This window comes from Argentina anserina, chromosome 7 (genome assembly GCF_933775445.1).
Source record: "Argentina anserina chromosome 7, drPotAnse1.1, whole genome shotgun sequence".
Classification (NCBI taxonomy): domain Eukaryota; kingdom Viridiplantae; phylum Streptophyta; class Magnoliopsida; order Rosales; family Rosaceae; genus Argentina; species Argentina anserina.
The window spans coordinates 19,076,171-19,090,674 of NC_065878.1; the positions used below are offsets into that span (position 1 = coordinate 19,076,171).

At 39.4% G+C, this 14,504-nt stretch overlaps 3 protein-coding genes and 1 pseudogene across 4 annotated transcripts; all 4 read left to right on the forward strand.

Moving 5' to 3' along the window:
• Nucleotides 1–375: 375 nt before the first annotated feature.
• Nucleotides 376–2,839, forward strand: LOC126803734 (probable serine/threonine-protein kinase PBL10; annotated as a pseudogene).
• A 1,313-nt stretch (nt 2,840–4,152) lies between these two features.
• LOC126802651 (uncharacterized) lies at nt 4,153–7,535 on the forward strand. Its single transcript, XM_050530303.1, has 10 exons — nt 4,153–4,389; nt 4,502–4,577; nt 4,654–4,751; nt 4,886–4,987; nt 5,100–5,186; nt 5,314–5,430; nt 5,808–5,911; nt 6,457–6,596; nt 6,694–6,830; nt 6,940–7,535. Exons 1-10 carry the CDS (start codon nt 4,192–4,194, stop codon nt 7,120–7,122), a joined length of 1,242 nt encoding a protein of 413 aa, XP_050386260.1. The 5' UTR covers nt 4,153–4,191; the 3' UTR covers nt 7,123–7,535.
• A 664-nt stretch (nt 7,536–8,199) lies between these two features.
• On the forward strand, nt 8,200–11,035 carry LOC126802048 (serine/arginine-rich SC35-like splicing factor SCL30). Its single transcript, XM_050529577.1, has 9 exons — nt 8,200–8,269; nt 8,300–8,334; nt 8,549–8,704; nt 8,794–8,871; nt 9,739–9,903; nt 10,002–10,045; nt 10,181–10,247; nt 10,339–10,563; nt 10,692–11,035. The coding sequence occupies exons 3-9, from the start codon at nt 8,556–8,558 to the stop codon at nt 10,813–10,815; spliced, it is 852 nt and encodes a 283-aa protein (XP_050385534.1). The 5' UTR covers nt 8,200–8,269; nt 8,300–8,334; nt 8,549–8,555; the 3' UTR covers nt 10,816–11,035.
• A 1,341-nt stretch (nt 11,036–12,376) lies between these two features.
• Nucleotides 12,377–14,442, forward strand: LOC126802377 (16 kDa phloem protein 1). 2 transcript variants are annotated; one of them, XM_050529995.1, is made up of 5 exons: nt 12,377–12,545; nt 13,058–13,123; nt 13,584–13,722; nt 13,923–14,058; nt 14,178–14,442. In XM_050529995.1, the coding sequence occupies exons 1-5, from the start codon at nt 12,479–12,481 to the stop codon at nt 14,253–14,255; spliced, it is 486 nt and encodes a 161-aa protein (XP_050385952.1). In that variant the 5' UTR covers nt 12,377–12,478; the 3' UTR covers nt 14,256–14,442. The 2 variants fall into 2 exon arrangements, with proteins under 2 accessions (XP_050385952.1, XP_050385953.1); XM_050529996.1 differs by having other exon boundaries at nt 12,378–12,545; nt 14,174–14,442.
• The last annotated feature ends 62 nt before the right edge of the window (nt 14,443–14,504 follow it).

Sequence of the window (14,504 nt, forward strand, 5' to 3'; positions counted from 1 at the left end):
GTTTTTCTCCTAGGCTTCTAACTGGTGCACGGTAGAACAGATCACCAATACAGTTTTATGTTTCCAGCTTCTCAATATATGAAGAAAAATGCATGAGAGGCAACGTGTTCTTATAGAATACTGGGGTTGTTCAAATGACCAATATTGTTGACGAACAAGCGAACATTAACTCCGGCCAAACCCTAGCCTAGTGTAATACATAATGAGATATATGCAACAGAGATCAGAACCTGGAAATCTGATATTGGCCAATAAGACTTGCGTTTCTGGCCTCGATTCTGCTACTGGTTTAAGACGTGTGTATCAGCAATGCAATGATTTGCAAAGGCAGCTCGTTGAGAATTTGAGAGTGAGAGTGAGAGATAAGAGATTATGATGGAGGCCAGAGATATGGGGTTTGAGAACGCGTTGATGTTTTGGGTCGTCCACTCTTTGCACTGCTTTTATGATTCCGGTTTGGAAATTCGGTTCGGGTCAGGACAACAACAAATTTTCCATTGTGATTAGACAATTCGGCCATCCACATTTGGGCTCGAGAGATGTTGGGCCTCAGCCCACAAAAAGATTGAACTAAGTCCACTGCACATCATCTTGTTCCATTCTTTATTGGGAGAGAAGCGCCAAAACCAATGATCATGATGACGCCGCCGGCTAGCTTTTCGCAGCCGACAACTTTTCAGGTAAAGAATTTGAAAGATGGATGCCAATCAGATTTCACTACAGCCCTTATGCCTTTATCACAACCTAATTAACTCAGCTGTGAGAACACGAGCTTCTTCTTCTAAGCAATATATGTCATTATTTGAGGTGGGAGACTCGTGGGAGGTAGAGGGTTCGATCTCAGCAAGGATCCGTCTCATCTCCCGCAGCATTCAAATTAGACAGCTCCGGCGAGTGGCACGTCGTTGCTTACTTGTTCGATCTCTCAATTCCGGCGCTGGAAAATTAAGTTCAATATCATACGCCTGTTACAACTTTTTACTAGAACTATGTCTATGCGCTTCGTTTTAGACATGCTGATATGTACAAGTTAGAATTTGCGTTAAATGTCTAGGAGTGAATTTGAAAACAAACATACCGTTTGTTTCAGTGCCTTCATCTCCTCAGGCAGAGGGTGAGATCTTGCGGTCGTTCAACTTAAAGAGCATTCACTTTAATGAACTGGAAGCAGCCACCAGGTTCTTTCGTGCTTCTGGATGAACGTGGTTTTGGTACTGTCTTTAAGGGGTGGATCGATGAGCATTCATTCACAGCTACGAAGCCTGGTGCCGGCATGGCCATTGCAATAAGATGCCTTCACCAACAAAGGTCGACCCTGCACCAACAAAGGACCCTGCAGTGTCACGAGGAATGGATGGTGAGTATCATTTCCGTTGTTTGCTCAGATTAACTTCATTTAGTTCTAGCATTTGTTCAGCTTAGTTGAGTACTGCACAATCAAGCAGTTGAGAAGTTGAGGCATATTTATGTTTCAAAGAGCTCCTCGAGGAATTGATAATGAAAGTTGAAAGGGCCTAAATCTTGTTAGTAAATACCTTGAGTGGATCTTCTTCAATTGTTTCAGATGGTATTTTTTTTTTCAGAAATATAGAGTTCATTGGTGTTTACTGTAATGATTTTCAGAAAGAAGCTAACTGCCTTGGACAGCTGAGTCACCCGAATCTTGTAAAGCTAATTGGTTACTGCCTAGATGGTGATACACGGTTTCTGGTGTATGAATATATGCCTAAAGGTAGCCTGGAAGTCTTCTTTTTGGAAGTGAGCTGTGAAACCCCCCTTGCTCTGTTACCAGACTACCTTTTAATTGAATCAATTTCATTTAGTGCTCCTTAGTCCTTACAGACTTTTTCCTTTCTTCGGCAACATGCGCATCTCAGTTTCAAGTACTGTCATGGAACCTCCGTATAAAGATTGCACTTGGTGCTGCCAAGGCTCTAGCATTTCTGCATAATGAGGCAAAATGCATATATGTGGATTTCGAGGCATCTAAGATTCTTCTTGATTCAATATGTGAAACATTTCAATTGAAATTTGCTTACTTCCAGCAGAGGGGTTATGTTACAGTTGCTCACATCGTATCTTCATTTTAAAATAACAGAACTATGATGTCAAAATATACGGTTATGGTTTAGCCCGGGAAGGGCCTGGAGGTTATAGAATGCGTCTCATGGATGTTGAACTTCCAGACTATGAGGATAAGTGGGTTACTTACACTGGAGGGCCGTATACAGCTCCTGAGTATGCACTTCCGGGGAAAGGTAGTCTTCTATCACAACCTTGAACTTGAGCAACTATTTGACAAAGTATACATAAGAGCCTCTTAGCACTAATCTCAAGAATGAAGCCTCCATTCAATTTAGTGGAACTTTTTATCTAAATTTATCTGCCATACAACGTTGTCTATCCAAAACAATTTGAAGTATCATGATCCTCAACTGTCAAATACACTAGGTAACTGCACCATACATGTCTATCCGGGGCGTGTATAGCCTCTATGTAGCCACCATTATCTTCACCAATATCATTACATTATGCCAGTATCCATGTTGTGCTGTTTTCATGCACGCTCTAATCACACTGTTTAACCTCAGTCATCTTTTCTTACGAAGATCGCTTGACCCCGAGAAGCGATGTGTACAGTTTTGGGGTTGTTCTGCTTGAAATCTTAACAGGCAAACGGGCAATTGACAGAAACCGGCCAGTAGGAGAACAAGATTTAGTTAAGATGGGAACATTCAAGGATAAAAAGAAACAAGAGGTTCACCAAATGATAGACATTCGCATGGAAGGCCAGTACTCCAAGTCTGGAGCTGTCAAGGCACTTAAACTTGCAATTTAATGCGTGTCAATGGGCCTAAGGCATAGGCCAGACATGCATCAGGTGATAGAAATATTGGAGAGCATTCAGTACTCTGGTATAGGAGAGCCAAAATCCAAGATCCTTAGCAGCATGCTTGTTTTATAGCACTCAAACACTAAAATTATGTGTATGGTTTTGGATTTTGATACTTGATTTATTTGGTACCCTATATTAGAATGCTGAGTAACTCACAAGTAGGTTTATAGAAGCTAACTTTAGGTTTCATTTTTATTTATTGCATCTGTGATGAATGTCCTAGTTCCTAGATCATCTGACTTATCTATACTCTAATAATCAAAATAAGGTTTGCTAATCAATTCTAAAAAAATAGACCATTTTAACCTTGAAAGATTAAAAAAATAGTAGTACTCATAAAATATGGAGGGATATAATAATAACTTACAAATAAATTGATAATTTAAAATAAGAAATAATTAAACAGTTTCCACTTATATCTCCAAATAACTACTCATATCTCTAAGAGCAACTCTATTCGACTAGCTATTGTTGACAAATCAGCCACAACGGTAATATTTGACTTAAAGTATTAGTTCCAACCGAATATGCATTCCCAATTAGAATTTGGCTAAACTCATATGTAGTCAAATTTAACTCAAGGGCATGAATTAGTCAAAAATATTTTATTCATATTTCATTTATACTCTCTCTCCTCTCACAACCTTGCTCCCTCATCTTCCTCTTCACCCATACCCATCAGAAAAAAACCCATAATTCGCATAACCTCTTCAACAAAATGACTCAATTTTCTTTTCTTATCAAATACATGAATCTTCAATTCTTACTTAACATGGACATAAAGGAGTTGTGTAAGAATATGAAAACATTTTACCAAGAGGAAATTGAGAGAACATATAATTATATATTAAAAATTCATTCAAATTAGACATTTTCATTGAAGTAAGGATTAGTCAAAGTATGAATATGTTATGGTTGCCATCTCATAAGTCAAATTTTGAATTTGAGAATGCAAAATAACTAATGGATTGGAGATGCTCTAAATAACCACCATATGCAGTTATGCAACTACACCCAACGGGTGTGTTTGTGTCTAGTATATGATATGTTGATTCGTGTTACTATGTTGACATGAATATCAATCGCTAAAATTTGATTATTATTAGTAACGGTATTCTAAACATTTAAGACATTACCGTACCCGCATTGGGCTCTTATCCTAGTTGGGCCTAGAGACCACCAACAACCCGATATCCCAAAACCACAAACTGAGGTTTTAGCACCATCTTCCTGCTCCATCATCATCATCTTTGTAACTCTTCACTTGGCACAGAGCCATAAAACCCCTCCCCACAATGATGACAGCCACATCCACCGCGCTATTCCAGCGCGTGTGCTCCCTCCCCCTCGCGCGTGCCGCCCGCACTCGCTCCTTAGCCACCGCCGCGAGCCTCTCCACCACTCTCACTCCACGCGCCTCCCCTTCCGACTCCCGCGTCCTGCTCGGCTTATCCGAAGCCGAGCTTCAGCAGCTCGCTCTCGACTTCAGCCAGGTAAACAACACTTAACTTCCTCAATTCACTATCTCAAATTCAAAACCACTTCTTCAAACTCCACGCGCTTGTTATTATAATCTCTCGCTGTATTTTCGCAATGTGCGTGTAGCAAGGCTACAGAGGCAAGCAGCTTCATCAGCTTATTTACAAAAGAAGGATTAAAGACATTCGGGATTTCAATCAAGGTATACTTGATTTTGATTTTTTAATTTTTTTATATACTTTGGATAGTGGAATATGTTAGAGTTGTTTATGTTGCAGTGCCTCTGGCATTCAGGAATGAGCTTGAGGAAGCTGGATGGAAGGTTGGCAGGTCACCTATCTACAATACTGTTACTGCTGCTGATGGCACTGTTAAGGTTAATTTCATTTTTTTGTCTTGTGTATGAGTCTATTTGATTCTTAACGTTTCGGGGAATTTACGCGCCGTAATGATATTAAGATGAAAAATGGGGCAGTTTTGTTCAAGTAAATTTGTTGCTTGATCGTGCAGTTATTGATAAAGCTGGAGGACAACCGATTGATTGAGACTGTTGGCATACCAGTTCAAGATGAGAAAGGATTGTCGCGCCTTACAGCGTGTGTGTCATCACAGGTGATTTTCTGAGTAGAGATTCAGACATTGAGAGAAGTTTTATTGCAATTTTTGCTTTAGTGTTGGTATTTTCAAGCTTGGCGTATTTTGAATTGGTGAGACCTTGAAATAGGTTGGATGCGCACTGCGTTGCTCCTTTTGTGCCACAGGAAAAGGAGGGTTTTCAAGGAACCTTAAGAGGCATGAAATTGTTGAGCAGGTGTGGATTGTCCTTTGCGTGCTCAGTCTTCAAAAGCATTTTGAGTTCCCTTGCTTGCCTAATTTTTGAAGGTGCTCGGCTTGAGTTTGTTAGTATAAACTTCATGGCAGTACCTTTTTATTCACAGGTTTTGGCAATTGAGGAGATATTCAAGCATAGGGTGACTAATGTTGTGTTCATGGGAATGGGTGAACCAATGATGAACCTTAAGTCTGTACTTGAAGCACACCAGTGCTTAAATAAGGTGCATTCCAACTATTTGGGCAGTAAACACTAGTTTCTCTATATACGTGTCATAGAAACAAACACTCCACTTCATTGCGTCATGCTCTAATCAATCTCCATAAGTTTGTGAAGCAACAGATTAGGGTTGGTTGAATTTGGAGAACTAGTGCTGAATAGAAGCTTTCGGGGAATAAATTATGTATTGTGCATTATTTCGATTCCAGAAGTTCTCAAATAACCTTCCAATATGTCCATTGATTGTAACCTTAAAGTATGAAACTACTTTATGCCAAAGGACTCTTTAATATGATTGACCGATAATGTTTATGGTTTTCTAACGATGTTGGTATGGGAGTCTAAATGAAAACTCATCTCTGATTTCTTTGGATTGTTAAGGATGTGCAAATTGGGCAAAGGATGATGACAATTTCTACAGTGGGGGTTCCAAATACAATTAGAAAGCTGGCAGCTCACAAGCTTCAGTCTACATTGGCCGTCAGGTATAATATAATCTATAAGAAAGATTGGAAAGTAGTTGGTTTGAGATGTTGTATATGATGTAATGGTGTTTTATATTTATATTGGGCCACTTTGATTGAACTGCTCATATGTTAGTTATTGAATCAGCTCAACGTAAATATTTATATTGCCAGAATTACTATAGGTGTTGTGTATGCATTGTCTTTCTTTTGTATATGTCATGACTCTTGATAAAGCACTAAAATCAATGTAAAAGCTATCATGTCAGCTAGAAACATTTGAGCATTGCCTATGGACATTATTGCAATCCTGAATTTTAAAATTTTAGACTGGTGCCAGTACCACAACCTTGCCTCATATGGTGGAATTTTGGTAACCTCACAATCATCAATTATTATATTTGAGAGATTTTTCTTGTGCATCAGTGATGTTGTCCTTGGCCATCAAATATGTTCTCTCCTTGGTCTCTGCTATCTCTGTGGATTTACTTTTGGCTTATCCTTTGATCTTTTAAAATGTAAAGTGTATAATTTTTCCTGATACAATCTCATGTTCTTGTGGTCAGCCTGCATGCTCCAAACCAGAAACTCAGGGAAACAATTGTACCGAGTGCGAAAGCATATCCGCTAAGTGCACTTATGAAAGATTGCAGCGACTATTTCAATGAAACAAACAGACGAGTTTCCTTTGAGTATGCACTTTTAGGTAACTGAAGTTAAATATTTCTGTTTGTTTGCTTTCACATCCATTGTGTGCTTTAACACATAGACTGATGCTACGCCATCTCTGGTTCTTCGAGCAGCTGGAGTCAATGATGCAGTAGAGCATGCACGTGAACTTGCAGAGCTACTTCATCAGTGGGGAAAGGGTTATCATGTGAACCTGATACCTTTTAATCCAATAGAAGATTCTGAGTATAAGCGTCCATCCAAGAGAGCTGTATGTCTTTATTCGTCTCATTCCACCTTCTCTTTGGTTTCAGACCTACTGTGCCCCTATTTCTTTATTTATGCTTTTGTTTACATCTGCTTGCTGTTGTTCATTACAGGTGCAGGCGTTTGCTGCTGCTCTGGAGTCCGGTAAAATAACTGTAAGCACACGTCAAACAAGGGGCCTTGATGCAGATGCCGCTTGTGGTCAGCTAAGAAACAAGTTCCAGAAGAGTCCTTTGGTCTCCGAGTCTGACAACTTACAACTTGAACCCGAAGCAGATGTTGCAGTTGCATGTTAGTGACACAGTTCTTCTGGAGTCTCTGCTCCCCCTATACAGGCAGTTGTACACCACAAGTTTCCAAGTTCTTGTACCTTCCACCTGTGAGAAGGTCAGCGAGAGTGGTGTTCGAAGTTGAAGATGACCTGCACATTATGTGCACTGTTATATATGATATTGTGTTGGCTGCAGAAAGTAAGTTTCTCCAGTACGTGATTGAGCTCTGGAAAGAGCATGCTGATAATCGAGGGCTTGGAAGAGGCAGGGGACACTTCCTATCATGAGCCTCTTCACCACTTAGTTGTGAAGTACACTGTAATCTAGTTGTCTTCTAAACTTGTTAGTCTATATTAACATAGGTGCGAGATGAACAATTCTTAATCTAGTGATTTGACTGACTGAAAATTTTGCTATTTTTGCGATGTTTTTTTGGTTTGTTTTCTGAACATGTAATCTTATTATCTTTTCCCTTATCAAAGTATGAAATGTGCAGCATAAGAGTACGGCTTGTTTATGCTGGTTTGCTAATTGCTGGAAATCGTCTAGTAGCTTCGAACTAGATTTCATAGATCAAAAAACAAAAACAAAAAGATTTCACCCGTTCTGACTTCTGATGTGCATATACAAAGAGATGACTCCGCCGGGGAACACTTGGTAATAACCTATATGTTGCTTAAGAGGCCAAGAATATGAAATTCTATGACTCATGATTCATCAATTAACATTCTGTGTAAAAAATACAAACTAAACTGTATCATCTATGATAATCAGTCTATCTTCAAATACTAACGAATGCCATATAGTAAACTAAAACTCTCGAAGCATCGAAAAAGCGATTGTGTGGTCAACACTAAGAAACAATCTGAATCTAGCCAACCCTGAAATGGAAGTCAGGGCGGACCTAGGCGGACGGTAGGCGGGTCTGCCGTGAAACAGAAGCTACGAGGGTTAGGCGGGAACTAGGCGGGGTATTAGGCGGGTTCAAATTTCACATAGGAAATTAAATTAAGAAAAAAACGTAAATTCCAGTTAAATATTGGGGCGAAGAAGACCTTGACTTGGAAACCCGAAAGAACTGGTATAAAAGCTTCTTTAAAATCGAGGCTTGGCATTCGTGTGTCGTTTACCATCGTCTCTCTTCACAAATTCAGATCTGAGAAGCACAGACCTCTCTCTCTCTCTCTCTCTCTCTCTCTCTCTCTCTCTCTCTCTCTTAGGGTTTCGCAAAACCAGGTACTCCAATTTTCACCTCCGCCGCATCTCCGCTTCTCTTCACTCTTCAACACTACTACTCCGATTTTCAAAATCTCCAAACCCTAATTTCAAAGACGCCTTGCTAATAATCGCACCTCTGATTTTCTTGTGATCTCTCTTTCTTCTTACGATTTGATCTTTTGATGAAAAATAATCTCATGTTCTTGTTCTTTTCCTTTTCGTGTTGCAACAGTGTGGAGATGAGGAGGTACAGCCCAGAGTACTACAGTCCTCCGAGGAGATCCTACGGCGGCGGCGGCGGCGGTGACCGGGGGAGGAGCCCGCCGAGGAAGCGCAGGGAGCAGAATAGCGGGAGCCTTTTGGTCCGGAACATTCCTCTGGATTGCAGGTACTCTAAAGAATTGAATCGAGATTCGATTTTCAGCTTTTTTCGTGTTTGTTAGGTTTAAACTGAGCTGAATTTGTGTGGTTTCGCAGGCCGGAGGAGCTGAGGAATCCCTTTGAGAGATTTGGACTGGTTCGGGATGTCTACATTCCCAAGGATTACTACACTGGGTGAGCTTTACTTTTGCTAGTGCTGATTTTGCTTCTAGATTGGTCGAAACTTGATGTAATCGATAAAATTGTGATTAAATGTGTGCATGCTTCTTTTGTTTATTGTGCTAATGGTTGGTGTGATTTAATATTGATCAAATAAGGATTTCATGTTAATATATCTAGTTGTTTCAGATCGCATGGTACACACTTTGCTTGCATACTTCGTTAGAGTATGTGAGCAGGGATTAAAGTACAATTATTTCAAAGCGTAAACTATTGTTAAGGTTATTTTTTTTCCTTTTCATAGTGAATTTTTTAACTGGTTTGTTCAGGGGGTGTGTTGGTTTGAACTTTGAAGTTAAAACAAGACCAAGCCCCACTTTTGATGAAGGCCTACTGTTTATCATTGCGTAACATAGTGGTTTTGCGAGCGTGTTAAAGAGTAATGTTTGAAGACAAGACAAAATTATATAATTACATCAATGAATAGAAGTTGGGTGAAGACACCGTTGATTTCAAGTGCTTCTTATAATGTCACAAGAATGTGAAGAATTTGGGGCAACATTGAAGTGCTCATAAAGAATGTGAAGAATTTCCAAGTTACTTGCATGTTTTGAAGTTGCCTTTCATACTTGACTATAAAGAGAAGGTTAGCCACTAAGCTTTTATTGTACCTGCTTTACGTGAATTTAGCATCCACTCAAGTGGAAGTGCTCCAGAGGTGATGTGTTAAGATTTGTCAAGAGAGTTAGAATGGGTAAACCTGTGGTGGTAACATACCAAAGATTTTTACAAGTCATTGTCCTTTTTAGGCTTCTCCAATCAGTTTCGTTCGCCCTTGATGTTTTCAGACATTGTCCTAAGCTTTTCTGATATTTGGTGTAGGGAACCTCGGGGATTTGCATTTGTGCAATTTGTGGATTCTTATGAAGCTGCAGAGGCTCAGTATCATATGAATGGTAAAATTTTTGCTGGGAGGGAGATATCTGTGGTACTTGCTGCAGAGACTAGGAAAAGACCAGAGGAGATGCGTCAAAGAACTAGGGTTAGGTAGTTCCTGCAACTTACCCTCTCTATCTCATATGCAAAACTTATCTAGCTGGTTTCATATGTTTGAAGTACTAATGTTTTGTTTAAATTTACTGCAGAGGGCCATCATCAGGCTATGGGGACAGAAGATCATCTCATTATGGTATTCCCTTTTGTTTTATAATTAGGAGCTGTTTTACTATATAACTTGCTCTTTATGATATGTCATTTCTGATATTAGGGTTTTCTTTCTTTGTAAAAAGTATCTGATATCTGGATATAACTGTTGTTGCCACAGGACGCTCTCCTTCTCGATCACACTCTCCACACTATCCGTCAGGTTCTAGAAGTCGGTACCGCTCAAGGTATGTTTTGAAGGTCTTATAGCTTGCCACTATATTTATCGAGGGGCTTGTAAAGCAGCTGAACCGGTTGATAAATTATATTATATTTCAGGTCCTATTCCCCTGCTCCAAGAAGACAAGGTGGCTCTGTTTCGCCAGTTAGGAGGCGTGGTGACCATCCAAGGTCATCTCGTGACCGCCCGAGATCACCTCTTGATCACCCAAGGTCATCACGTGATTCTCCACTTGAGAGAGGTGTTGATCACGAACAAAGGCCATATTCTCCTGGTTATGATAATGGTGTTGGACAAACTGAAAATGGAGATGGTTTTGACAAGTAAGTTGAAGTCTTTACCAATTCTTTTTCTCAATCAGATGAAGCATTTTAGCTGAATTGTAATTAGATCCATTTTGATCTGGCGTGTCATGCTTATCTCACGAGTTCTGTTGTCCAATATGTTGTAGGAAACCTAGGTATGATGATGATATAGAACCACGAGGCAATTGGAGGTCTCCTGATAAAGCATCAAGATCACCATCTGGTTCTAGGTCCAGATCTGCTGAGTTATCTCCTAGGCGCAGCAGATAAAGACAGCAATTTGAAGGCCTAAACAGACATTTGGTCATGTTGGGAAGATTTTAATCTCCAGGTTGTAATATTAGTAATTTAAGCCCAGAGTTGTAGGCTTTTGTGTCAAACATTTTGAACACCCCGAATCTTGTTTTTTTGTGTGTGTTTGGAACAATGAAACAATTAGACCTTGTTTGCTTGCGTTTGGACCAATGTAACTATTAGACCCTTGTTTGCTTGTTTTGGACCCGTAAGAGTTGTAGTGTGGTTTCTTTTCATCAGCGTTGAAGAAATGATTCAACTCCTGCATTTTTCTCAAAGCACATTCACACAAGAATAGACTTTTTTTTCAAATTCAAGCATGACTTCCTTTGTTTTACTGTTTTACAAAATGCCCAGTTTTTAAGCACTTGAAGTCTTGAACCTAGGGGACAGGGTCTGAATAGGCTTCAAAATGTTGGTGTACGATTTGCAGTTGCCAATCTCCTATAGTCCTATTTGCTCGTCTTAATTGAGATTGGAAAAGAAAAGGAAGCTAGATGCATTACCTTAACTTCGTCTTTGCGCGTTGCTGTTTTGAATATACTTTCAAGTCACAGTGAACCCTTATCGTGACTAGAGGTGGCAAACGGGCCGGGCCGGTCCATTTTAAACGGGTCAAAAACGTGCTCGGGCCGGCCCATTTATTTATCGTACCGGGCTCGGGCCGGACCATTTCCTTAAATATTAAGCTCGGCCCGGGCCCCAGCCGGGTCAAAAAACGGGCCGGCCCGGCCCATTAGCATTATATAACACAATTAAAATAAAAAAATATTATGTACTTTGAATATTTATTTTATAACTATTTAGAGTAGTAAAATAGATAAAATACTACAATACATTTTATAATCTTAATTTTAAAATATTATGTATTTCAAAATAATGACGTTTTATTCAGTATTTTGATAATATTTGTGAAATATTATAGTTAAAATAATGAAATAATCAATAGATTTTAATTAAAAAATTATAATATTCAAGTTTAATAATGATAATTGTTTAAATATTGATATAAATAATATAAAATTATGTGTTTAATGGGCCGACCCATGAATTAACCGTGCTCGAATCATGCCGGGCTAAAAACGGGCTCGGGCCGTGCCGGGCCCACGGACCAAAATATCTCAGTCCGGCACGACCCATTATAATAACGGGCTCAGATCGGGCCGGGCTTATAATATGCTCGGACCGGACCGGGCCGATTTTTAACGGGCCGGATTCAGGTCGAGCTCGGGCTTTTGGACTCATTTGCGACCTCTAATCGTGACCTATCTAAACGAATATTTAGTGTTAGAAGTTTCCGTCAAAGTCAAATTCTCCAAAGTCCAAACAACTGGGCTTAAACAATGACCCGTCCTCTCTTACATATAGATATTTTGTTACCTTCCCCATAAAAAAATAAAACGTGCTCCCACTTGGCTAATGGTTAACTTAAAAGACCAGGACTTGGTACAGGCTGAGGTGGCTGACTCTTGGTTAATGTTCACTTGTGTATTTGACCGCCTGTCGTTTGATCAAGTACCCTTCTTCGTTATAAACCAAGCTTCCCCTTGCGGCCATTACACCTTAATAGTCATTAGAATCTTTTTTTGAAGTTGAAATTCTCAGAGAGAGATAACAGAGACACAGAGAGAAAGAAAAGATGGCAGTTGGGTTGATGGAAGTGCTGCTTGTGAATGCAAGAGGACTTGGAGACACAGATATCATTGGTGTGTATAATTTATCATTCGTTTCTTTGGTTTCTTGGGTTCTTATGTTTTGTGTCTTTCTGGGGCTGTGAGTATAGTTCATTGATAATGATTTGATAATGTTTGAGCTGTAAGGGATCCGTGATCCTCCAGAGCCCAAGCTGGTTCATGGGTTTCTTGAAATTTTGATGCTTTCTTTGTTTTCTGCTTCCACTATAGTCAACCATGTTTATCTCCATGTACTCATCTAAGCTTCATCCTTGCCTGTACTTTGCTTTCAATTTTTCTCTGGTTTGCTTTGAAGAAAGCCAGCACTTTGACAGGGTTAGACTTGATCTATAGGTTCTTGTTTTCTATTAGCCAAAGGGGTGGCTCTGGGGAATAAATTTGCCGCCCATCTTTATTTGCCCACCCTCTAAACCTTCCGTGGTTCTGGTGTTCCATATAGATATTTACACCTGTTTTTGAGTCTGGTTTGGAAATAAATTTGTTGCAATTCTATTTTTGACCCATATCATGTATGATTTCATTAGGTCGCATGGATCCTTATGTTGTAGTGAAATACAAAAGCCAAGAGCACAGGACCAGTGTCGCCAGAGGTGAGTTTTAAGTTTTAACTTCCACTTGTACCGGTTATTTGAAGACAATGCCTGAAATTATGTGTCCATTTTAGCTATGACAAAGCACACATGAAACAAGAACCGTCTATTGGCATATTTATAATCAGAACTATTTGCAAACATGAAACATCAGAATGATAGCTTCTGCAATGTGTGAAACTATATGTCATGCATTTTTCTATTGACGGCAGCTTAATCCAGTGGGCATCAAAATAGTTAATTGCATTTTAAATTTGTCATGAAGGCGATTGACTTGGATACGTCAATTTGTTAAAATTTTAAAGTACTTGAAGTCATGGCCAAGAAAAGGCATATGCAGTAGCAAGTAATCAAATGAGAGCATACTAGAGTCCTAGTTATTCTTCCCGATTCTTTATTGACGTTTTAGTTTTTCTGGTAAACTATAGGACTACATGTACTAATATATATGGTTGTGCAGGACAAGGAGGCAATCCGGTATGGAACGAAAGATTAATTTTCAGGGTAGAGTATCCTGGGTCTGGCGAGCAGTATAAGCTCACCTTTAAAATCATGGATAAGGACACCTTCACTCGTGATGACACTGTAGGCGAAGCAACGTATGTAATACTATACACTGAAATTTTGAAAATGAACGAAGTTCTGCCTGTCAGATAATCTGTGTGCCACACTTTTTTACTGTTCTGTGCCATGGCAACATAACGTTTCTGAACACAGACAGAAATAATGATATAATTTCTCCAATGGGTCTAGTCTCGACAATAAATTGTTAATCAACTGATTATTTATTAATGTGCAGGATCTATGTTAAGGAGTTACTGGAATTGGGTGTGGAGAAAGGATTTGCTGAGATAAATCCTAAAAAATATAGTGTGGTTGCTGCGGATAAAAGTTTCCGTGGAGAAATCCAAGTTGGTGTAGTTTTCACCAAGAAGGTAAAATTTTCTTTTCTTTTCTTTTCTATTCGTTACAAGTAAATATGGAAAAGCCAGGATCTAGTAGAAAACTTGCAGTCTTGTTTGATTGATGTGTGGTTGCTCCTTTTTATAGGCAGAACCGGAATTTGGGGGACAAGCATTTGGAGGATGGAAGCATAGTGAATCATATTCATAGGGAAAGAAACACTACTTGAACTGAGGTGTCCAGAGAAATGGGCTGATGTTGCCAGGCCGATCCTTTGTTGCAGACTTGTAGTTACTGTTGTGGAGCTTTTGCTCATTGAACCTCCGTGTAGTTGATCCTTTCTATTTTGATACACTTGAAATTCGTCAGTCAGTTGTAGTCTACTGATTTTTCAGAATTATCGATTTCGTGTTGTAGATTTTGTGTTGTAGTTGCATGTCAAATTAATCAAATTTACTAACATCATGATATGGGTAAG

Bases quoted from the DNA above. Each gene is read 5' to 3' on its own strand.
- LOC126802651 (XM_050530303.1), top strand. From the start codon at position 4,192: ATGATGACAGCCACATCCACCGCGCTATTCCAGCGCGTGTGCTCCCTC. The intron at 4,988-5,099 runs GTGATTTTCTGA...ACCTTGAAATAG, and splicing joins CAGCGTGTGTGTCATCACAG to GTTGGATGCGCACTGCGTTG. The intron at 6,597-6,693 runs GTAACTGAAGTT...TTCTTCGAGCAG, and splicing joins CTTTGAGTATGCACTTTTAG to CTGGAGTCAATGATGCAGTA.
- LOC126802048 (XM_050529577.1), top strand. From the start codon at position 8,556: ATGAGGAGGTACAGCCCAGAGTACTACAGTCCTCCGAGGAGATCCTAC. The intron at 9,904-10,001 runs GTAGTTCCTGCA...AATTTACTGCAG, and splicing joins CGTCAAAGAACTAGGGTTAG to AGGGCCATCATCAGGCTATG. The intron at 10,248-10,338 runs GTATGTTTTGAA...ATTATATTTCAG, and splicing joins AGAAGTCGGTACCGCTCAAG to GTCCTATTCCCCTGCTCCAA.
- LOC126802377 (XM_050529995.1), top strand. From the start codon at position 12,479: ATGGCAGTTGGGTTGATGGAAGTGCTGCTTGTGAATGCAAGAGGACTT. The intron at 13,124-13,583 runs GTGAGTTTTAAG...ATGGTTGTGCAG, and splicing joins CAGGACCAGTGTCGCCAGAG to GACAAGGAGGCAATCCGGTA. The intron at 13,723-13,922 runs GTATGTAATACT...ATTAATGTGCAG, and splicing joins GACACTGTAGGCGAAGCAAC to GATCTATGTTAAGGAGTTAC.